At 49.1% G+C, this 23,556-nt stretch overlaps 1 protein-coding gene across 9 annotated transcripts in view; it reads left to right on the top strand.

Moving 5' to 3' along the window:
* The window catches only part of DNMT3A (DNA methyltransferase 3 alpha), a 125,161-nt gene that overhangs the window by 46,632 nt on the left and 54,973 nt on the right, over positions 1-23,556 (top strand). For 5 of the 9 annotated variants that reach the window (XM_023550499.2, XM_064295119.1, XM_023550498.2 and 2 more), the window contains one exon: positions 7,336-7,440. In XM_023550499.2, the coding sequence (XP_023406267.1) occupies positions 7,336-7,440 (105 nt within the window). Of the gene's footprint in view, positions 1-7,335; positions 7,441-16,216; positions 17,028-18,156; positions 18,325-19,999; positions 20,433-23,556 lie in introns of those variants that run through there. The other 4 variants (XM_023550501.2, XM_064295121.1, XM_064295120.1 and 1 more) reach the window with 4 other exon arrangements.

Genomic DNA, 23,556 nt, shown 5'->3' with positions numbered 1-23,556 from the left:
GGCCATCTTCCGAAAGGTCACGGCTATGAAAACCCTATGGAGATCAGTTCTTCTGCAACACGTGGGGTTGCCACGAGTTGGAATTGACTCTACGGCAACTGGAAAAGAACATCTACCAAGGGCGCTTGGTGTTACACCCTGATTTTGAGCCAGGCCTGGGTCTGGCCTAGAGCTCTCCAAGGCGAGTGTACAACTGGATGGGCCTCCAGCTGTCAGGGAATAAGTAAGCCCTGGGTGGCACAAATAGTTTGCTCCTGGCTACTAACTGAAAGGTTGGTGGTTCAAATTCACCCAGCGGCACTGCTGAAGAAAGGCCTGGCTGTCTACTTCTGTAAGATGATTGTTATGTGCCGTCAAGTTGATTCCAACTCGCAGAGTAGAACTTCACTCTAGGGTTTCCCAGGCTATAATCTTCATGGGAGTAGATCACCAGGTCTTTTCTTCGTGGATGACTCTTGGTTGGAACTGCTGACCTCTCAGTTAGCAATCAAGTGCTTAGCCGTTGTGCCACCAGCACTCGTTTCTGTAAGATTACACCCATTGAAACTTATAGCAATAAATACCTACATTAAAAAAAGAAAATAGATCTAAAATTAACAGCTCAACTTGACAACTCCAGGAGCTAGAAAGAGAAGAGCAAACTAAGCCTTAACCTACCAGAAGAAATGAAATAACAAAGAGCAGAGCAGAAATAGAGTCAAAAACAGAAAAACAATAGAGAATCAATAAAACCAGAAGTTGGTTCTTTGAAAAGATCAATAAAATTGACAAACCTTTAGCTAGACTGACAAAGAAAAGAGGAGAAAAGATGCGAATAACCAAAATAAAAAATGAAAGGGGAGATTACAACTGACCTGATAGAAATGGAATTATGACAGAATATTATGAACAACTGTAGAGCAACAAACTGGATAACATAGACGAAATGGACAAATTCTTAGAAGCACACAACCTGCCCAAACTGACTCAAGAGGAGATAGAAAATCTCAACAGACCCGTGACAAGTTGAAGAGATCAAACCAGTGACCAAATACCTCCCGACAAAACAAAGCCCTGGCCCAGATGGCTTCACTGGGGAATTCTACCAAACATTTAGAGAACTGACACCAATACTATTTAAACTCTTCCAAAAGATAGAGAAGAAGGGAATACTCCCTAATTCATTCTGTGAAGCAAACATAACCCTGACACACAAACCAGGCAAAGGCACCAAGAAAACTACAGACCAATATCTCTTATGAATATGGATGAAAAAACTTTCAACAAAATACTAGCAAACAGAATCCAACAACATATTAAAAGAGTCATACACCATGACTAAGTGAGATTTATTCCAGGAATGCAATAATGGTTCAACATTAGAAAATCCATCAACGTAATACAGCACATCAATAGAACAAAGGAAAAGAACCACATGATCATCTCTATGGATGCAGGAAAAGCACTTGATAAAATCCAACACCTTTCTTGATGAAAACCCTAAAGAAAATTGGAATAGAAGGGAAATTTCTCAATGTGACTCACAGTATATATGAAAAGCCCACAGCCAACATTATACTTCATAGAGAAAGACAGAGAATTTTCCCCTTGAAATTGGGATCAAGACAAGGGTGCTCACTCTCATCACTTCTGTTCAATATTGTGTAGAAGCCCTAGCCAGAGCAATAAGACAAGAAAAAGAAATAAAATGTATCCAGATTAGGGAAAAAAAAAAGTAAAATTATCTTTATTTGGAGATATGATCCTATGTATAGAAAATTCCTAAGAGTCCACAAGAAAACTTCTAGAGCTAATAGAGGAATTTAGCAATATTGCAGGGTACAACATCAACAAAACAATAATCAGCTGGGTTTCCATACTCCAGCAATGAGAAATCTGAAAGAGAATTAGGGAAACAGTTCCACTTACAATAGCATCTAAGAGAATAAAATACCTAGGGATAAATCTAACCAGGGACATGAAGGACTTACACAATGAAAACTATAAAACACTGCTGAAAGAGATTAAAGAAGACTTAAATAAATGGGAAGATGTCCCATGTTCGTGGATTGGAAAACTTAACATTGTTGAGACATCAGTACTTTGGTCAATACCAAAGTGATCTATAGATTCAATGCAATCCCAATCAAAATTTCAAAAGCCTTCTTGAAGAAATAGAAAAACCAATCCTCAAATCTATATGGAAAGGCAAAAGGCCCCAAATAGTAAAACAATGCTGAAAGAGAAAAACAAAGTAAGAGGACTCATACTTTTTGATTTTAAAACATACTCTACAGCTACCTGGTGGTGCAGTGGTTAAGAGCTCCACTGCTAACCAAAAGGTCAGTAGCCGCTCCTTGGAAACCTATGGGTCGGTTCTACTGTGTCCTGTTGGGTCACTATGAGTTGGAGTTGGCCACAACGGGTTTGGTTTTTTTGGTTTTGTGCAGCTACAGTAATCAAAACAGCCTGGCACTGGTATAATAATCGACTTATAGACCAATGCAATAGAATTAAGAGTCCAGAAATAAACCCCACATCTATGGTCAACTGATTTTTTACAAGGGTGCTAAGTCCATTTGAAGGGGAAAGAGGAGTCTGTTCAATAAATGGTGCTGGGAAAATTGGATTTCCACACATAGAAAAATGAAACACGATCCTTGCCTCACACTATACACAAAAACAAATTCAAAATGGATTAAGGACCTAAATGTGCAAACTAAAACTTGGAAATTCTTAGAAGAACAAACAGGGGCAACACTCTAAGGTCTGGCCTTCAACAATGGATTACCTAGTATAATAACAAAAGAGCTAACAGCAAAAGACTAAATAAATGGGACCTCATAATATTTAAAAACTTTTGTTCATCAAAAGACTTTACCAAAAAAGTGTAAAATCAAGTTACTGACTGGGAAAATACCTTTGGAAACCACATATCCAACAAGAATCTAATAAACATATCAACAGCTTAAAACCAAAAAGACAAATAACCCAGTCATAAAATGGGCAAAGGACTTGAATAGACATTTCACCAAAGAGGACATTCAAAAGGCCACCAAACACATGAAAAGATGCTCAGCGTCATTAGCCATCAGAGAGGTGGAAATCAAAACCACAGTAAGATACCGTTTCACTCCCACTAGAGTGGATGGAAAAAAAAAAAAAAGAACAAATGTTGGTGAGGATGTGGGAAGTTGGAAACCGTATTCATTGCTGTGTGGGAATGCAAAGTGGTACAGCTGCTGTAGAAAACCGTGTGGCGGCTCCTCAAGAAACTAAAAGTAGAACTACCATATGACCCAGCAATTCCACTCCTAGGTATATACCCCAAAAGGCTTGAAAGCAGAGACTCAAAAAGAGACTTGTATACCAGTGTTCACTGCAGCACAATTTACAATAGCCCAAAGGTGAAAACAACCTAAATGCCCATCAGCAGATGAATGGATAAACAAAATGTGATACATACATACAATGGAATACCACTCAGCCAGTAGGAGAAATAAAGTCTTGATACATGCTACAATATGGATGGAGCTGGAAGGCATTATGGTGAGCAAAATAAGCCAATCACAAAAGGACAAATATTGTATGACCTTACTTCTTTAAAAAGACAAGAAAAGGCAGCTGTATAGAGACCGAAGTTTTATTAGTGGTTTCTGGGGGCAGGAGGGAGGGGGGAAAGTGATGGAAAAATTGCATTGACCAAGGGTAGGGTTGCACAGCCGATTATTGTAATTGCTGTCAGTAAGTTGTACACCTGTAAAAAGTTGAATTAGCAAAAATTGTGTGGTATATTTATAAGAATGACCAAAAAAAAAAAAAAACCGCTGCTAAGGCTACATATTTACAACCAAACACCTCATGGGATTTGGTTCCTTGGTTTGGAGATTTAGGGTCATGGTTTCAGGAGATGCCACAGTTAATTGGCCTAATAATATGTTTAGTGCTTCTGTTCTACCTCCTAGTTTGTGGCATCGTACCTGGGGTGTTAAAAGCTTGCAAGTGGCCATCCAAAGCACAACAATCGGTCTCTTCACCTGAAGCAGCAGAGGAAGAAGGAGAGTCAGGAATAGGAGAACATGGAATCGCCTAGATGAACAACCACCTGCTTTGCCATGAGACCAGAAGAACTGGATGATTCCCGGCTACCATTACTGGACATTTTGATCAAAGATTCCGCAGAAGAATCCTGATCAAAAGGGGGAAAACACAGAACAGAATTTCACATTCTCATGGACTGTAGACTTTCTGGAGCCATACATGGTAGATGAACACCTGAAACGATTTCCCTGAGATAATCTTTAAATCTTAAGCCAAAAATATCCTTGAAGTCTTCTTAAAACAGAACAATGGTTTAGCTTAACTAGTAAAAAAGGTCTGCCTTAAGCATTATGCTCTTTTAAGAACTATGTATATGGGATCAAATTGCCAACAACAACTCAAAAGACAGGAACTTTAGGGAGAATGAGTTTATTTTAATGAGGGAGGAACAACTCAGAGAATGTGGGTGAGAATGGTTGTACAATTCGAAGAATGTAATCAGTGTCACTAAATTGTACGTGTAGAAACTGTTGAATTGGTATATGTTTTGCTATGCATATTCTCAATGACAACAAAATAAATAAAATTTAAAGGAAAAAAAAAAGATTACAGCCATTGAAAACCCTGTGGAGTGCAGTTCTAGTCTGAAACACATGGGATTGCCATGAGTCGGAATCGACTCAACAGCAACAGGTGTTTTTGGGGAGCACCTACTAAGTGCCAGTCCTGCTCTGGGCTCTGAGGATACAGCAGTGAACAAAACAGACAAGTGAATAAACCATTTGTTCATCTGTCCTCCCAGAAACCCAAGATGCAGGCAGAATGGACACCTTCATTACTCCCCTTTTATGGTTGGGAAAACCGAGGCTCAGAGAGGCTGGCCCTATAACCAGCAAATGGAGGAGCTGGGCTCATACCCAGGTCTGTTTGCTCTAGGCTCTATGCCCTTTCCATGACCTCATGCTGACCCTGATTGTCTTATAAATGCTGAGATACCTTGTCAGAATGATCCTGATGGTGCCCGTTGAGCTGTGGTAGAATCAGACCAAAAGCATCATCTCGGCCTAGAATAATTCACTACAGTGGTGTAGACCTGATTGCCACCTCACAAGTATTAATATTTCTAATATTTTTTATTTTCTCTTTGTATGATCCAAGTGTTTTCTTTATCCTTTCTTTACGGGGTGGAGGGGTGGGGAGGACGCAAAAAAACAGCTCAGAGCCAGCAGGCCTGGCCGACCATGGGCCTGAGTCCTGTGGCCACCCTCGCCTGGCCCCTCCCAGAGCTTCAGAGAGGCCTCACCATCAGCTGGCCACTCTCCCTACAGCCTTTCTGCCGTGTTTTCCTGAAACGAGACTCTCTGGTCATAGTGCCAGCCCCTCCCTCCCGCCCACAGATGTACATGAGGCTCTTCCGCCTGCTTGCCTCTCTTCTAGACCCTTTCTCGGCTAGGTTCCTTAAACTGTCCTCTTAAGCCCATCCATCCTCATGGCCTTGTCATTCTGCACGGCTTACTGACAGTGCCTGCTCTAAGTCATTGATTACCACCCCTAGCCACATCTCTTTGTCCTCAGCTTCTTTCCATCTGACAACTTTGGCCTCTTGGGTTGGCAGCTCTCTCTTTCCTTGCTCCCCCAGTACACATGGTGTTCTCTTCCTGTTCCTCTGACCATTGTCTCTTCATTTGCTTTGTGAGTTCTGCTCTTTCTCCAGCTTGACCATAGCTACCACTTGGTGCTAAGGCCTGCCACCTCTGTTCATCCTCAACTTGAGTCTCCTTAGAGGACTCCCAGAACCTCAGATGCTGATGCCCTAAATCTCCCTTCCAGACTGACCCACTGTGCAGCATCCTACCTCCCACAGATCCTTCATAGTCATGCATTGGATAGATGGATGGATGGATGATGGGCGGTGGATGGGTGGGTGGTTGGATATGTGGATGGATGATGGGCAAATGGATGGATGATGGGTGGTGGATGGGTAGATGATGGGTGGTGGATGGGTGGATGGACGGGTGATAGGTGAATGGCTGGCTGGCTGGCTGGCTGCATGGGCCAGTGATGCTCTTCTCTTTGGCCTAATGTCTACAATTGGTCGCAATAGGTTTCCATTTGCATGTCCCACCATCACCTGAAAATTAATGTGGCAAACCACAAAGCTATTTTGAAATCACAGAAAATGAAAGTTGAGTAGGGCTTTGAGGCCATCTCAGTTAAATCCCCAGGGATTCTGTGCATCTTTCTCTTCTCTGTGGTGCCAGCATCGCACTGGGTTGACCCCCTCCTAAGGAAGAGCCTCAGAGCCATCGAGCCGGGCATGAAGTGCAGCCTGCTATCCCTCTGCTGGATCAGAATCCCTTTCTCTCTCATCCCCCCAACATTGTCTCTGCTGGTGATTAGTCATGCTGGAGCCTGGCTGAGTCAGAAGGGACTCGTGGGTGGTTTGTGGCCAGACTGGAGCAGTGAGGCAGGAGGACTTTCTAGGTTTATGTCTCTGTACCACAGGAGACAAGCATTGCAGGAACTGGGCTCATGCCGGTGCTGTGTGAGGGATGGGGAAAGAAGGTCCTCCATCTGGTCCAGAACTTGGTACGTGAGGGGGATAAAGAAGAGCCAAGATTCACCAAAAAAGAGAGAGAGAGAGAAATTACTATTAAAAACAAGAAGAGCCAAGACATGGTGTGAGATGCTCCTGTGGGCGAAACAGGTTATCTGTATGTATTTCCACCTCCACATGGCAAATGCTTCAGGGCAGGTATATTTACAGCAGCTATGAAAGTCCTTCATTTTCTATCGTAGTCCTCGTTTTGGGCATTGCATGTACTTCAAATATACATTGCTAAACTTAATATTTCTTTTCCTGTGACTTTATTTCAATAAAGGCAATTCATTAAATACATAATTCATTTAATTTTTATACCTGTGTAAGATTTTTTTTAATATATAAATAAACTCAGAAACAAATTCTTTGTCAGAACATGTGTTGTGATTTTGTGGTTCAGAAAACATGGTCACCAGGTGAGAGAGACACATGCACCTGGGGCCGAGGGTCTTCCCTAAAGTCCTGCCGAGGATATACTTAAACGAGGCTGTGAAGGGTGGCTCAAGCTTCACCAGGCAGGGTGAGGGTGAAGACCCTCCTTTCCAGAGGGAACAGCATGGCACAGCCCTGGAAGTACGACTGGCAAAGGGGTGGGAAGGGGTGGGGTGGACCGGAAGGGAGGCCTGGACCAGCCTGGGATGGGCCTCGAGTGAGGTGCCTCATGGATGCAGCCTCCCAGACTCTGGCTTCACAGGCTGTGTCTATGCCCACAGGAGGGAGAGGAACCGGAGGAGCCTCGTGGCAAGGAGGAGCGGCAGGAGCCTGGCACGACTGCGCGGAAGGTGGGGAGGCCTGGGAGGAAGCGCAAGCACCCCCTGGTGAGTGTTGTGTCGTCACAACCCTCCCCTGCAACACACACATCACTGCTGCCTACAGTCCTCCTGCAGGGACCTCGTGGCAAGGAAGGCCGTGGCCCAGGGCATTAAGATGAGGTGATGGGGTGCACCACTTTGGCTCCAGAGCTCCGTTGAACCCAGCAGGCACCCCCACAACTTCCCTATTTTCTGCATCAAGAACTGGTGGTCCCAAGAGGGCAGGGGTCTTGCACTGGTGAGCCGTGGGGCTGGGCCTTGACCCCAGCTTCCCTGTGCATGTACAGCAGGGGAGTCTGGGAAAGTCCCGAGTCAGTGGCTTCGATGGGTAGGACTTCCATCTCCCTAGCCTGTCTGTAGGCCCTGGGTGGTACAAACAGCTCATGTGCTCTGCTGCTAACCAAAGGAGTGGAGGTTTAAGTCTACCCAGAGGCACCTTGGAAGAAAGTCTTGGTGATCTACTTCCAAAAAACCAGCCATTGAGAACCCTGTGGAGCACAGCTCTATTCTGACACATGGGGTCGCCATGAGTCAGAATCAGCTCCGTGGTAACTGGTTTATTTGGTAGCCTGTCTGTGAAGACTTCCCATTCCTCCCTCCCCATCTGCACACACACTCTGGGCCTCGGCTGCCACCTGGGGAGCCTAGAGGAAGGGGTCTGAGAGTCTGATCAAACTGAGCAGGGAAGAGACCAGGCTGCTGAGTCACTTGTAGGAGAAGAGAACCAGGACCTGTGGAGTGTAGACCTCAGGGCCGACCGCAAGCCCCAGGTTTCTGGGTACCGCTGCTTCTTAGGTCTGGGGGTGCTCTCTGGGGTTGCCTAAGATGAGAGCTCTGGAGGACAAGGCCTATGGGCCACAAGAGCTGGCCTCCCTTCTGCCTTAAATGCAGGGACAAAGCAATCATTATTTCCCAGCACCAAAGACAGCTGGTTCCTTTCTTTTGGCCCCTTCTAGCTGAGAAGGGTAACCTTGGAGCAAGAAGGTGAGGGGAGCCAGGGGCTCCAGATTTGTGAGTCAGCCCTTCAGGGAAATGTTCTCCGCAGAGCAGGGAGCCTGAGATTTTCTCCCTTGGGGTAGCGACTTGGGGTGAATGGTGGCTGAAGTGAAAAGGGGTGGCTGGGAGTTGTCCCAGCCAGAGGTGAGCTGGGTTCTGGGAGGAGGAAGGGGGGTTCGGGGACCTGCTGGGTCCTGAAGTGTGGCCCTGCCGATGTCACTGGAAGATTTGGAGGAAGAGGAGGGGGTAGAAGCTAAGCAGTTGAACTGGGTAAGTAATTTTAAACGTTTTAATATTAAAGCAAACGTGGATATTTTATGGCTTGGACTGAAAAATTCACATGAATTTGAAAGATGAGACCAGGGATTTCAAAGGAATTTCCAGCTTGCATCAGGCTATCCAGGCCATACTTCCTGGTTCCTAGGGTGCCCTCCACTCTTCTTGCCATGGCGGCACCTTGGGGGAGAAGGCAGAGGGGCACATGCAGCCCAAAGTTGGGGGGGGGAGCAGGCTGGGGTCAGAGCCCACGGGTAAGTGTGCATCTGCGCACGTGACCTCGCCCTCCTCGGCTTGGGCTTCCCGTGTTCTGGAGAGCAAACTCGCCCTTCCTCTGATCACCTCCACAGCAAATAAAGCCTTTGATTTGTCTTTGGGAGTCTCTGGAGTCGGAGGAAAGGACCATCTCTGATGGGTCAGAGGGCACAGGGAAATTAGGGACAGGCATATGGAAATGTGTCCAGAGATGAACAAATGAGAGCGAGGAGGGGCACAGCCAAGTGGGTCGAGAAGGCTCAGTGAGGCATGCATCCCCCAGCCTGGAACAGAGGCTAGTGCCAAAGGAAAACCACCCCTTTGGAGTCCCACAAACCTGGGTTCAAGCCCTAACTCCACTATTGACCCCCCAGTGTGGCTGTGAACAGGTCACTGCCTGAACCTCAGTTTCCTCCTCTGAAAAACAGATGCTAAGGATGTGTTCTTCCTAGGCCTCTGTGAAAATTAAATGAGTTAGTTCAAGCACCAAAGAGCCTGGCTCTCAGCAAAGGTTGGTCCCCATCCTTACCCGGGCCAAAATTGTCCCATTCAGAAGCACAGCACCCTCGGTTTGGTCTCACAGGAAAGAGCACCTGGATTTGCTGCTTCCCAGCTGTGTGACCTTGAGCAAGTAACTTAACCTCTCTGAGCTTCAGCTTCAAAATATGGCTGCTTGCAGTACCTGGCCTCTCCGCCTCCCAGGGTGCTTTGAAAGCAAAGGAGTTCAAATATGCAGGGTTGGCAGTGTAATAAGCCTGCTTAGCTACAGCGGCCAGTGTCTGTGAGGCCAGTGTCTACAAGGGGCAGTGTCTACAAGGGGCAGTGTCTGCAGGGGGCAGTGTTCACAAGGGCCAGTGTTCACAAGGGCCAGTGTCTGCAGGGCCAGTGTCTGCAAGGCACAGTGTCTACAAGGGCCAGTGTCTGCAAGGGTCAGTGTTTGCAAGGTGGGTGCAGGCCTTTGGAGTCAGGGCCTAGCATTGGCCTTCAGCAGCCCCAACGAGGGAGCTGCACGTCATGTGTAGGTCAGTCTGGATGTGGTTCAGCCATGTCCTAGGTGGCATCTGCAGCCACCTGGACACTCAAGAAAGAGTATGGGGAGGGCAAAGCTGACTGGGGAGGTACCAGCCTGAGGCAGCTCTTCCAAAAGGGATGCTCTGTGCGCTGGGGGGAGCAGAGAAAGACTGACCCCAGAGAAAAACAGGCAGCACGGCCCTTCCTGGGCAGCAGGCCCCAGACCCCCAAGGGAGCCCATGCTGGGGAAATTCCTGCTGCTGCCAGGGTCCCTGGCCCACAAGCCATCTGGTGTGACTCATGGCCCTCAGCACTTGTGGGGCAGGTGCTTGGCCTGGCCGCCTCCCCTCCCCGCAGAGGACTGCAGCAGGGAGAGCTTCTCTGAGACCAGTTGCACCATAGCCCTGGGAATGGATTTCTGAGGGAGGTTTAAAGCAGCTGAGTGTGTCATCCAGCTAAGCCTGGAAAGGGGAGGGGGCTTGGCTAGATCCTGACAGGTGTGCCCATGGGAAAGTGCTGGAGGCGAGAGAAGAAAGCCTGGCTGAAGGCTGGGGTCCTGATCTGTGCAAATGTTGCACATACCACACTGGACAGGAAGGGACAAAGCATATCCACTAGCATCCTCACCTCCCCCCAGCCTCGAGACTGAGCAGTCTGTGGCTCACTTCTCCTTTTGCTCCTGAGGGCTGTTGATCTTTGCCTTCGGTAGGTGTCTCCCCTGGGTGCCTTCTGCGCACTCCTGCTGCCGCATTGAGTGACACGGCTGCACTCTCACCCCAGCCAGACTCCACCCTGCCCAGTCTGCCCAGGCAGCATGCTTTCTAAAGCTCCCCCTGCCTTCCTCTCCTTAGCAACCAACACTTTCCACTCACTGAACCCCTACCATGTGCAGGAGCCACACACATGAGTAAGGCTGATCTTTCAATCCAGCGTGCTACAGAAAGGAGTCCACACATAATTACAATAAAGACAATGCATGGCATATCTCCATTCAGGAATCCCCAGGCACTCCATTTCTTATGGGACGAGGTCTAGAATGTTCCATCTGATGATCCAGCCCCTTGCCATCTGACCTCTGCTGCTCTGCATCTCTCACTAATGCTCAGCACCCACCTCCTTCATCATAGGAAACGGTCTGCTTGATGCGTCCTGAACGTGCCAAGCACATTTCTCCACCAAAATTATCCCCTTCCCCAGCCTGGAACAGCCTCCCCTTCTCCCTTCCTGTCCCAGTGCCACAGCCTCTCAAAGCCCATCTGCAAAATAAAGTCCAGTTCAGGCATTGTTGCCCACACCGGGCTCTCCCTTCATGAACTGTTTGTAAAATTCATAAAAATGACCTACTGGGGGAAAAAAAATACAAGCACACTGATCAAGTGCTTGGACCAGCCATAGCCTGCCGGTCTTGCTTGGAGACACGCTGGTCTGCACACTGTCACCTGTCTGTGTTAAGTACAGAATAGGAGAATAAGTATTTAAACACTTTGGTATCAGTTTGGCATTGTCACCACATCAAACTGCATGATTTTGTATTTTACAAAAGTATCAATTCTTGATGGATTGGAAACTTAAAAACCTGGCCTTCCACCCTAGATAGTTTGAAGAGCAGACGGGGAGAGCTTATCGCTCCTGCTACTTTGACCTTAATGCCACCCTGCGTTGCATAATCATGGAGCCACACTGCACCTGTCTGCCCACCTCACTGAGGACAGGGACCTGAATAGATGCTGGTCTTTGTGCAGCGCTCTGTTGCCTACAGAGGCCTTTCACAATGATGACCTCGTCCAATGCTGACGACAAACCTGTGCGAGAGGTGGGGGCCGCTATCATTATCACCCTGACATTCCGAGGAAGAGACTGAGGTTCAGAGAGGATAAATTTCACACCTCCTGAGTCCAAAGCCAGTGGCCCTCTTTCCTCCTCACCCACCATCTGGCTAACTGGCTCCCAGTAGATATAGGAACGCAGGGCTGTTTGGAAAAACGTGTAGACCTGGTCCAAAAAGTGCACAAAGACAATGCATCTGAGGAGAGAGATTGACCCAATACCACATACCAGGAACCCCACGTGTAAAGAGGGAAAGGCTTCAGTGGGGCTGGGAAGTGAGAGGTGGGCCTGGCTAAGAACTAAGCCCGGCAGCCTAAGCGCCCAGCAGCAGGAAACAGGAAGCGGCTGCAGGCCTGGGCGGGGCCTAGGAAGGGAGCTGGCACCTGAGCCCGGGGGCCTGCAGGCTGGCCAGTGCCCATGGGGGTGGGGAGAGGACAGAAGCGTGAGAGTGTGGGTGTGAGTGTATGTGTTGGGTAGGGGAAAAGGGGCAGCTTCCTGTCCACCAGCTCCCGAGGAAGTTTCAGAATTGCAAGTGAGGGTGTCCGAAGCTGGTTCACTCCTGCTAACAAGCCCAGGCAACCCTGCAACTGTCTTTGCCATTTGTGGGGGTGATAGCTAAAGCACCAGGAGGGACAGTTTCTGCCCTTGCCCACCAGACCCTGGGGGGTACCCTGCTCTGTGGGGCTCCTTACCCTGCTTACCAGCAATATGTATTTATTCATTGAAGATTTGTACCCGCCAACTTCCTCCAGGGCTACTTTTGCTCTGAGGGAGCATTCTGAGGTCACCTCTTGCTAAGAATAACCCAGAAAGGGAGGGAGGAGGAGGGGGCCAGGAGCAGGCGCTGAGCTCAGCTGAGCTGGAGCCAATGTTACTTACTCTACTCCATATTGGAGGCCGAGCCTTCAACACAGGGCAGGAGCCAGTGAGTTCAAGAGGGCAGAACTGCCCCGCTGCAGAGCCAAAGATTTGGGGTCTAAACTGGGATAAATCAAGGAATTGCTCTACTACAGCTTAATCCAGCTGGGCGCAGTTTAACTCAGATATTGGGAGTTTGCAGCATTGGGTAATTTGCCAACCTAATAGGACATTTTGATTCTACTCCAAGTTAAGCCAGAGCTCAGATCCCCTCTTGCCCAAGCTCCCTCCTGCCCCAACCTATCGAAGCATGACTCAGTGACCCTGTGGCTCTTGTTTCTATGCACATTTCCTGAAAGAGTGCCCCTCATTCCTGGGCTCCAGCCCCTGGTTGGGGCCTTTGAGGTGGCGTTTCTTCCTGTCAGCCCACGTCAGCATGCATTGTTGCTTGCCCTCCTGTCTTCTCATGTCTTTGAAGGTGTGAGGAAACAGTTCTGTAATGTATCTCATGAGGTTAGAGGCTTTCTTTTAACTGCTCACTGCAGATTCCACCTGCTCGTTCCCCACCTGATCAGTCCCGTCAATACCCACTAACTGAAGCCAGTACAGAGGGGCCTGGTCAGTGGTTTGGACTCAAGTGTTTCAGGCCTTCAAAGGAGGCTGGGAAGTCAGGGAAAACATGTTGGAGGATTTGGGGCTTGACTTGGACCTTAAAAGGAGAGTAAAGTCCCTGTGTGGTGCAAACAGTTAATGGTCTCAGCTGCTAACGAAGAGGTGGACTATTCGAGTCCATCCTGAGGCACCTTGGAAGAAAGCACTATCCATCTTGAAAAAAATCAGTCCTTGATAACCCTTGCAGCATAGCTCTACCCTGACTCACATGGAATCACCAGGAGTTGACTAGACGTTGGCAACTTGTCTTTTTAAAATGTAGGGGGGTGGGCGGTGGTAGCGAAAGGTGTTCCTACAAAGGCCCTTCAGAGCAGAGATGTGGAAGAAGGAATGCTTGAATGGGTGTGGCATTTTGTGGGGAAGCCTGAAGGCAAGGACAATGGGCAGATTGGTTTGACTGAGGAGGGTTCATTTAAAAATGGTTTTGATTTTGGTTGGAAAGGCAGTTTGCAGGCAGTTGAACTGTAGTTATCCGGAAGGTGTTCCAGAAGGGGATGGGATGATGGGATCCGTGTTTTGGGCAGTTGGTATCTGTGAACATGATAGGTTGAGCGCAAACAGATGCATGGAGATAGGAAGGCGGGTGGGGTCAGGTGGTACCACAAGTTGCCCTGCGGGCATGTTAGGTGACAGCAGTGGGAAGAAAGAATTAGCGGGACCTGTGTGCTGGCCACTAGGGATGAGGGAAACCCCAGTGAGGGCGCGACAGGGATATTGTCAGAACTGTTATCTGAGACTGAGACTTCTGGAAGGGAACAAGTTTGGCAGGGGCCATTGCGGAGGCCACCTTTAGATAGCTGGTCTTATTGGAGGAGCATCTGAGGAAGGTCTTAGAATCTCCATTTTTCCAAAAATCCCTTTATTTCCACCCTTCCCTGAGGGGTGACTCCCAGAGTCATACCTTCTAGGGCCACCTCCAGCAAAAGCCATCTACTCCCACAGGTCTTGGCCTCCATAGTCTTCTGGGTGCTATGTAAGTGAGCTTTTCTAAAGCTGGTGTCGCACCTGTATTGCTCCAGCCACAGCAGGTACATGCCGACACACGCCTCTGAGGGAGAGTTGTTGACACTGGGTTTCTTCCATCATCTCCACCTAGAGAAATTTGGGCATTTTGGTTCTGCCATCTCAAGAAAGACGTAACTGAGCTGGAAGAGCTCCAGGGAAGGGCAGTTAAATTGATCAAGGGGAAGAAGAGGCTGCCAAGTGAGGACAGACTAAAGAGATTATGACTGTTCGGTCTGGAGAGACAAAGGCTGAGGGGATGCGATTAAAGCTGTGCCATGGTGTCGGGTGGGGCAGGATGCGCACAGCACAGGCCGGCGCTGATTAGAAACTTCAAAAAGGTAAATGAAGCACAGGAAAGAAAGCGCCATTTTCCATGGTGAGTTCTCCTCTGACCAAACCTATCACCCTCTGGATGGCAAGGCTGAAAATAGAAACAACTTCAAAAGAGATTTACTTAAATACGTAGCTTTTCTATACGTAATGGCTCTTTTAAGGGAGTCTCCAGCTCACTCCAAAATCCTTTTAGGTTGACTTCAAGGAGGACAGCCAGGCCCTCTTCCAGGTGGACAGGTGTCCCTGTTGGAAAGGGAACCCCACGTGGGCTGGCCACTCCCTGGGCATGTTCATTCTTGCCTCCATTTGCTATGGTTTGCAACAGTCCAGCAGGGACGTGGACCAGGTGACCTCCGAGGCTTCTCTGTGCCCAGAAGTAGTTCTTTCCTCACACTTGAGTTTCTCTCTCTCTCTCTCACACTCACACATGCTTGCACACACTCACACATGCTTGCAAACACATGGTGGGGGGAAGATCTCTGAGGAGGAAGGAGGAAAGGCACCTCTCACCATAACTGGTGAAGGAAGTGGTGGGACCTGAGAGGTGGGTGCCCAAGCTGGGGTCTGGCCTCTGGCCCTACTGTCCCTTGACCCCACTGGTGCCCCTTTTAGCCACTCTAGTGGAGAGAAGGAAATCTGTAGGGATCAGATTCCTATTTCCAAAGTTTGGGCACCTGTCTCTATTCACCTCGGGAGAGTTGAGCAGGGAGGCCTTTGGGGACCTCTGGGGGTGGGGAACGGGGTATGCAGACCTCTACTTCCTCAAGGCCACCTCTGGCTGCAACCAGAGCTCTCCAAGGGAGTACCACCAGCAGAAGGGGGCAGTGAGGAAGGGCTGAGGCAGAGGAGCTAGTGAGGGAGCACTGGCCCAGTGCCAGCCCTTCCGAGGCAGAGCTGCCCTGCTTACGTGGACATGCGGCAGTTTCCTGAAACCAGAGTCAACCTGGAAAAATCCAGGACTGGGTGGGGGGCCGATGGGCTCGCAGGAGCCGAGGATCTGGGCCGGCTGAGCGGCGGGTGTGAGTGGAGGGGACTTCTCTCTGTGTTTTGTTTACACCGCTCTGCGTCCATGCGCATCTCTGTCCTCTGTCGTGCGTGGCGGCAGTCGGGTGTCTGCGGGCCTGTGGCGCGCCCCTTATGTGTGTGCGCGTGTGATCGTGTGCCTGTGTGTCTTTAATCGAGAGGCCGTGGCTGGCCGGACGCCCGGGTGCCCGGATGGCACGGCGCTGAGCCCGCGGAGCCGCGCTCTGCACAATGGCAGGCCCGGGCCCGAGGCCCTGACGCCCGGGCCGCAGCCACCCGCCTGGCGCGGAGCAGAGGGGCCGGGGCGGGCAGCCCGGGTGAGTGAGGTGAGGCCGCGGAGGGGAAGGGGAGTGGCCGGGGGACGGGGCGGAGGAGGCCGGGGAGAGGCGGGTGCCCAGGGCAGGTGTGGACCAGGCCAGAGGCCGGGAGGCGGCGCCCAGCGCCCACCTTAGCCGCGCCCGCCCCGCCGTCGCCCCGCCGCCTGGCCTCGTACTGCCCTGGGGTCTGCGGAAAACGGCCGGCGGTTCTCAGCCACAGCCCCCAGCCTCGGCATGGAGGGCAACAGTGGCCAGATATCCAGGCACTTACAGTCGGGGAGGAGGGCACCCGGGGCCCCTCCACTCGGGAAGGTGGGAGGTTTGGTGAGGATCAGAACCGAGGTGCGGAGGAGGGAGTAAGGCGGCTGGAAAAAGGCCGTGGGACGGCCCTGCGCCCCCTGAGTGGTGCTCCCTGTGGCCCGGCTCCTGCTGCCCCAGTGAGTGAATGGGCTCCTGCACTTCCAGATGCTAGGGCCCCATCTGCCTTGTATTGTTTTCCTCACCTCTTGTGTTCCAGGGGTGTGTGTGTGTGTGTGTGTGCGCGCGTGCGCGCGCGTACGCAACATCATAACTATAATAAAAAGCAACTCTTAAAAAATCACCCATCCCAATTTGGATCCCCAGCACTTTGCTCCCCCTGCCCCAGATATGTCCCCACTTTGGGTGAAGGAGGTACCAGTAGTTCTGGTGTCTACTCCAGACTTTGAGCAAAGGAGAAGGACAAGGTGACAGGCGGTTGGGGTTGGGGAAGTGCTTTCCATTTTGACAGGTTCACTGCAGAGGGTTCCTTCTTGCTTTGCCTCTAGCTTTTGTTTGGGGTGGATGCTGCCAAGGAAGCCACCAGCAGCCTTTCCCTGGCCCTTTCTAGGATATCAAAGCTTCTTCCTTCTTGGAACCCTTGAGATTTGGGAGGCTGGGCTTTTCCTGAGACTCAGCCCAGAGGAGGGTGTGTTTACAAATGCCTCTCCGGTACCTGGGTCATCCTGGAAGCTTCACCACTTAGCAAATGTGTGACCTGAGGTAAGCCTTGGAGCATTTTTCATCTGAAAAGTGAGAATAACACTTCCTACCTCGGGATGATTGTGATAATTACATTTATTAATTTTACAAGCATATTGATGTCAGGCCCTTTGCTGGAACGATTTGGAAGGGAAAGAAATAAAAAGACAAATAAGGCAAAGCTCACAGTCTAAGAGGGAGACACAGAGTAAACAATTAGATAGTCAGATGAGAGCTGTGAAAGTGTGTGAAAGCGCCTTGTAAACAAATGTGGATGCACTGGTTAGGGATGAGGGGGAGCAAATGCTGGAGTGAACTTTACCCCCATCCTTCAGGGCGAGGCTGGGCTGCAGCTGTCCCTACCTGCCAACTACACAGGGTCTTTGGAGCTGAGGGGTGGGAGTAAGGGCACCAAAGACCAGGGAGCTAGCACAGGTTCCTCCGTGTGTGTGTGTGTGTGTGTGTGTGACAGAGAGAGACAGACAAGTTGTTAAATGTTCACCATTTTGGAAAAAGGCAGTCCCTGGTCAGTGCCCCTACCCTCAGTCCAGGGTTTCTCAACCTCAGCATTATTTTGGGCTCCATAATTCTTTGTTGTGGGGCTGACCTGTGCCTTGTAGGATATTTAGCAGCATCCCTGCCCTCTACCCGCTAAATGCCAGCAGCACCCCTGCCATCCCCATGTGACAACCAAAAATGTGTCCAGACATGTGGCCAAATGTCCTCTGGAGGGTGAGGGTGGGGCAAAATGGTGCCCAGTTAAGAACGACTGCCTTAGTCTGTTCAGAATAAGCTCCCACAGGAGAGGCCTGATTAGGGGTGGTAGAAAACAGAGAAACAAGAGGCTATTGTCCCAGGGTGGAGGGTTCTGGCCTGGAAGGAAGGGAAGGTCAGCATACTCTGAGGGACCCCAGGAGGTGGTGGCCAGGTTTGTAGACCTGGAGTGAGGGAGGCCTCCTGGATGGGGTGTTGAGCAGTGGATGACAGGATCAAGCTTTACCTTGTGTCAAAACTTGGGATGACACTAGCTTCATGACCCTTTAGTTACCTGTTCCCTGTCCTTCCCCCCCCAAGCCCCCATTCCCAGGGGAGGAGAAGCAGGGGTGCTCACTGCCATAATCCCCATTCTGCCATCCCTCCCCCCCGCCAGCCCCTCTGGTGAGAAGCAGAAGGTGAAATTGTCACTTTGGGCTGCAACTGCTGTTGGTACCTTCTAAGAAGGCCGAGGGCTTCCGCTGCTCCCTGCCCCACCCTTCAGAGATGGGCAGGTCGGGGTGAAGTGAGTGACCTGGGTGTGCTGTGTCTCCAAGAGTTCAAGGCAAGTATAAACATAAAGGCAAACAAACAAACAAACCCAGAATATTTAACAGTTATATCTGACGTGGCAACAAAGCTGAAACTCTCTCTAAGCCTGTGAGCAGGATGCTCTCACCCTCACCTTAGCCTTCAGCCGGAGCTCCTGCCAGGTGCCTGACTCCATGCTGTCTTTGTTGGATAAAGCAAAGTCCCTGCCTTCAAGGAGTCAACAAGCTAGTGTTGACAGGGGAAAGGAGAGAAGAAGACAGAGGTGAAAGGAGGGCCTGGGGGGTGGGGAGTAGAGAATAGTGCAGGCCTGGCTGGGTGTACGTCCCTGAGTGGTGCAAAGAGTTTACACTATGCTACTAACTGAAAGGTTGGCAGTTCAAGTCCACCCAGTTTTGGCAATAGATTTGGTTTCTTTTATTGGCTGAGTGTATCCTTTCCTAGTCGGCTTCCAGGCCTTGGTTTGTGTTGTTCTTCTCAACTAAGATGACCCTTTTATTGAGCACCCAGCTCCTCCCAAGAGTTGTTCCAGGCCATTTACCTACAGACCTTCTTGCTCCCTTTCTCACAGAGGTTTTCTGCAGGTGAATTTGACCTGCCCGGTTACCCAGGGCCCCAGAAAGAGGCCCAGTAAGGGGCTGCTACATAGCTGAGAAGGCACATTCTTTTTTCTTTTTCAAATTTTTACAGGTATACAATTTTTTTTAAATAATGTTTTATTGTGTTTTGAGTGAAAGTTTACACAGCAAATTAGATTCCCTTTAACAATGTTTATACAAATTGTTCCGTGCCCTTGGTTACAATTTTTACATGTGTCAGCATTCTCTTTATTTCCATTCTATTTGTTCTGTTTCCATTGATCTAGCTTCCCTTCCCCTCCTTGGCTTTTCATCTTCGCTTTTGGGTGAATGTTGACCATTTGGTCTCATACAGTCAATTGCTTAAGGGAGCACATTACTCACGGGTGATATTGTTTATTCAGCCAATCTAGTATTTGGCTGATAGGTGACTTACAGAAATAGCTTCATTTCAAAGTTCAAAGGGTATTTTAGGGTGATAGGTACCGGGGTTCCTCTAGTCTCTATTGGTCTATAGGCCTTTTTTAGGAATTTGAGTTTTGTTGTACATTTTTCTCCCTTTCTATCCAGGACTTCCTATTGTGTCCGTAGTCAGAATGGTTGGTAGTGGTAGCCGGGCATCATCTAGTTCTTCTGGTTTCAGGTTAGAAGAGGTTGTGATTCCTGTGGGCTATTAGTTCTGTGGACTTCTTTCTTCTTTGAGCCTGTGATTTCCTTCATTCTCCTTGCTCCATACGAGTAGAGACCAATAGTTGTATCTTAGATGGCTGCTGGCAAGCCTTGAAGATCCCAGATGCTACTCACCAAACTAGGATGTAGAACATTATTGTTGTGAACAATGTTTTGCCAGCTGAGTAAGTTGTCCTCAGAGACTACAGTCCCGAGCCTTTTAACCCAATGAACCAATCCCACGAGTTGTTTGGATATGTCTAGGAAGCCTCAGGAGGCAAATTGTTGATGGGCAAGGTGGACCAGGGTTAGCCTTGGCAGGAGTCATCTGCTTCCCCTAATCCCAGAGCTTTGACTCAGGGCTCAACCAGAATCAGAGAGGGAGGGCAACAAGGGGTAGGATTGTGGCAAGAGAGGGGGCATAGGCTGGCGGGATCAGGGGAGATTTCAGCTCACCGAGCTAATTCCAGAGCTGTGCAGAAGACCCCCACACCTTCATCCACCCAGCAAATCTGGCTCCTACAGGGCTTTGGTGTGTCTGATGCTGCTCTAGACTGAGATCTTCCAGGGCAGGGCTGGGGCAGGGTGTTAAGTCAGTGTCCTTGAATTACTGGGTTAGTGGGGACCCTGGGGTTATTTTGGACCTCAGAGCAGGCACTCCCAGGTCTCTATGCTCTGGAGTTGGCAGTCAACAGGAAATGAGTCCCAGGGTGAGAGGAGCCTTTGTGGTCCCCCGGCAGGAAGTGAGTGACAGTGGAGTTGTCTCGAGCAGCTTCGTGGGGCTGGGAGCAGGCACTGTGGGGCTCAGAGCCTGCCCCGACTTTAAGTGTCTGTGTGGCAGCAAGTGGCTAGAGGAGAGGAGAAGGACACGGCCATGGTAAGAGACTGGCTTTGACCAGAACTTCTCAGCCTAAGTTGGCTGGGCTGGGTTCCCCCACTCCCTGGTAGGCCTGTGCCATGTTTGGGGCTTGGTGATATTTGGCATGGGAGTGGCTGTGGGGACAGGAGCTCTCCCCACTTTCCAGGCTACATGGGTAGTCTCTCTCTCTCATACTGAGCCTTGAGGACTGAGAGGATTTACGTCAGGGAAGAACTTTCTAGGTAGGGGGTGTGACTTTGCTTAAGTGAGGCAGCAGGAGAGACCTTTGCGAATCCTGGAGAGGATATGCGGTCGGCATAAGGGAACAGTAGCTGAGAAGATAATCAGGGGGTGTTCCACCTTTCCTGTGCTTGGCCCCCTGGCTATGCTGTGTTGGCCCTTGGTGCCCAAGCCTAGTGGAGGACCCCTTGCTTCCACCAGAGGCCTATTCTTTCTCTTGTTGCAGTCCCCCACCCCCAACTGCTGAGGAGCACACGTGTGCCGCTTCCAGGGGAGGTTCTCCCTCCTGGAAGCAGGGCTGCCCTGGCTGCCCGTACAGCCTGGAAGAAGCATCTTGGCAAGGCCCTGGAGTTCCTTCTGCTCCCCCTCAGGCCACTCTGTGCACCCAGAGCCTCATCCCAGAAGGACAGCATATCTGAGAGGACTCCAGTTTGGCTCTGCTTTTTTCCAAGGCCCTCATCCCTCTTTGCCTTCTCTGAGAGGTTCTTTACCAGATAGCAGCGGGCTCAGACCTTTAGAGCAGAAAGCAGCCTTGGCAATTGACATGCTGTGCAGGGGAGGGGCCGCGGAAACAGGTGTGCACATGAGTGGTACAACTTTTTGGGGGGTATTTGGCAGTATCTACACACACTGTAATGGGCATGCCCTTTAACCTAGCCAGTCCACTTCTGGAATGCCATTCTGCCGAATACGCAAGTGCACAGAGCTGTAAATACTAGGTGTTCATGGCAACATGGAAGATAAATGCAACAAAAAGCAAATCAGTGTAAATGCCCACTATGAGAGAACTGAATAAATTAGGGAACACCCATAAGATAGACTGCTGAGCAACTGCTAAATAACACAAGACAGACCCATATGCCCTGGTATGGAGAGATGCCTACCATCACTTGTTAAATGAAAAAAGCACATTGCAGAGTACTGTGAAGAGCATACCATTTTTTTTTTTTTTATAATAACTTTTATTAAGCTTCAAGTGAACGTTTACAAATCCAATCAGTCTGTCACATATAAGTTTACATACATCTCACTCCCTACTCCCACTTACTCTCCCCGTCTTGAGTCAGCCCTTTCAGTCTCTCCTTTCTTGACAATTTTGCCAGCTTCCCTCTCTCTCTATCCTCCCATCCCCCCTCCAGGCAAGAGTTGCCAACACAATCTCAAGTGTCCACCTGATATAATTAGCTCACTCTTCATCAGCATCTCTCTCCCACCCGCTGACCAGTCCCTTTCATTTCTGATGAGTTGTCTTCGGGGATGGTTCCTGTCCTGTGTCAACAGAAGGTCTGGGGAGCATGGCCGCCGGGATTCCTCCAGTCTCAGTCAGACCATTAAGTTTGGTCTTCTTATGAGAATTTGGGGTCTGCATCCCACTGATCTCCTGCTCCCTCAGGGGTCCTCTGCTGAGCTCCCTGTCTGGGCAGACATCGATTGTGGCCGGGCACCAACTAGTTCTTCTGGTCTCAGGATGATGTAGGTCTCTGGTTCATGTGGCCCTTTCTGTCTCTTGGGCTCTTAGTTGTCATGTGGGCTTGGTGTTCTTCATTTTCCTTTGCTCCAGGTGGGTTGAGACCAATTGCTGCATCTTAGATGGCTGCTTGTTAGCATTTAAGACCCCAGACGCCACATTTCAAAGTGGGATGCAGAATGATTTCATAATAGAATTATTTTGCCAATTGACTTAGAAGTCCCCGCAAACCATGTTCCCCAGACCCCCGCGCTTGCTCTGCTGACCTTTGAAGCATTCATTTTATCCCGGAAACTTCTTTGCTTTTGGTCCAGTCCAATTGAGCTGACCTTCCATGTATTGAGTGTTGTCTTTCCCTTCACCTAAAGCAGTTCTTATCTACTGATTAATCAATAAAAAACCCTCTCCCACCCTCCCTCCCTCCCCCCCTCGTAACCACAAAAGTATGTGTTCTTCTCAGGTTTACTATTTCTCAAGATCTTATAATAGTGGTCTTATACAATATTTGTCCTTTTGCCTCTGACTAATTTCGCTCAGCATAATGCCTTCCAGGTTCCTCCATGTTATGAAATGTTTCAGAGATTCGTCACTGTTCTTTATCGATGCGTAGTATTCCATTGTGTGAATATACCACAATTTATTTACCCATTCATCCGTTGATGGACACCTTGGTTGCTTCCAACTTTTTGCTATTGTAAACAGAGCTGCAATAAACATGGGTGTGCATATATCTGTTTGTATGAAGGCTCTTGTATCTCTAGGGTATATTCCTAGGAGTGGGATTTCTGGGTTGTATGGTAGTTCTATTTCTAACTGTTTAAGATAACGCCAGATAGATTTCCAAAGTGGTTGTACCATTTGACATTCCCACCAGCAGTGTATGAGAGTTCCAATCTCTCCGCAGCCTCTCCAACATTTATTATTTTGTGTTTTTTGGATTAATGCCAGCCTTGCTGGTGTGAGATGGAATCTCATCGTAGTTTTAATTTGCATTTCTCTAATGGCTAATGATCGAGAGCATTTTCTCATGTATCTGTTGGCTGCCTGAATATCTTCTTTAGAGAAATGTGTGTTCATATCCTTTGCCCACTTCTTGATTGGGTTGTTTGTCTTTTTGTGGTTGAGTTTTGCCAGAATCATGTAGATTTTAGAGATCAGGCGCTGGTCGGAGATGTCATAGCTGAAAATTCTTTCCCAATCTGTAGGTGGTCTTTTTACTCTTTTGGTGAAGTCTTTAGATGAGCATAGGTGTTTGATTTTTAGGAGCTCCCAGTTATCGGGTTTCTCTTCATCATTTTTGGTAATGTTTTGTATTCTGTTTATACCTTGTATTAGGGCTCCTAGGGTTGTCCCAATTTTTTCTTCCATGATCTTTATCGTTTTAGTCTTTATGTTTAGGTCTTTGATCCACTTGGAGTTAGTTTTTGTGCATGG

This window comes from Loxodonta africana, chromosome 12, assembly GCF_030014295.1.
Source record: "Loxodonta africana isolate mLoxAfr1 chromosome 12, mLoxAfr1.hap2, whole genome shotgun sequence".
In the NCBI taxonomy this organism is placed as follows: domain Eukaryota; kingdom Metazoa; phylum Chordata; class Mammalia; order Proboscidea; family Elephantidae; genus Loxodonta; species Loxodonta africana.
Note: the sequence above shows the minus strand (reverse complement) of the source record. Positions and strands in the feature narration are given on the sequence as shown.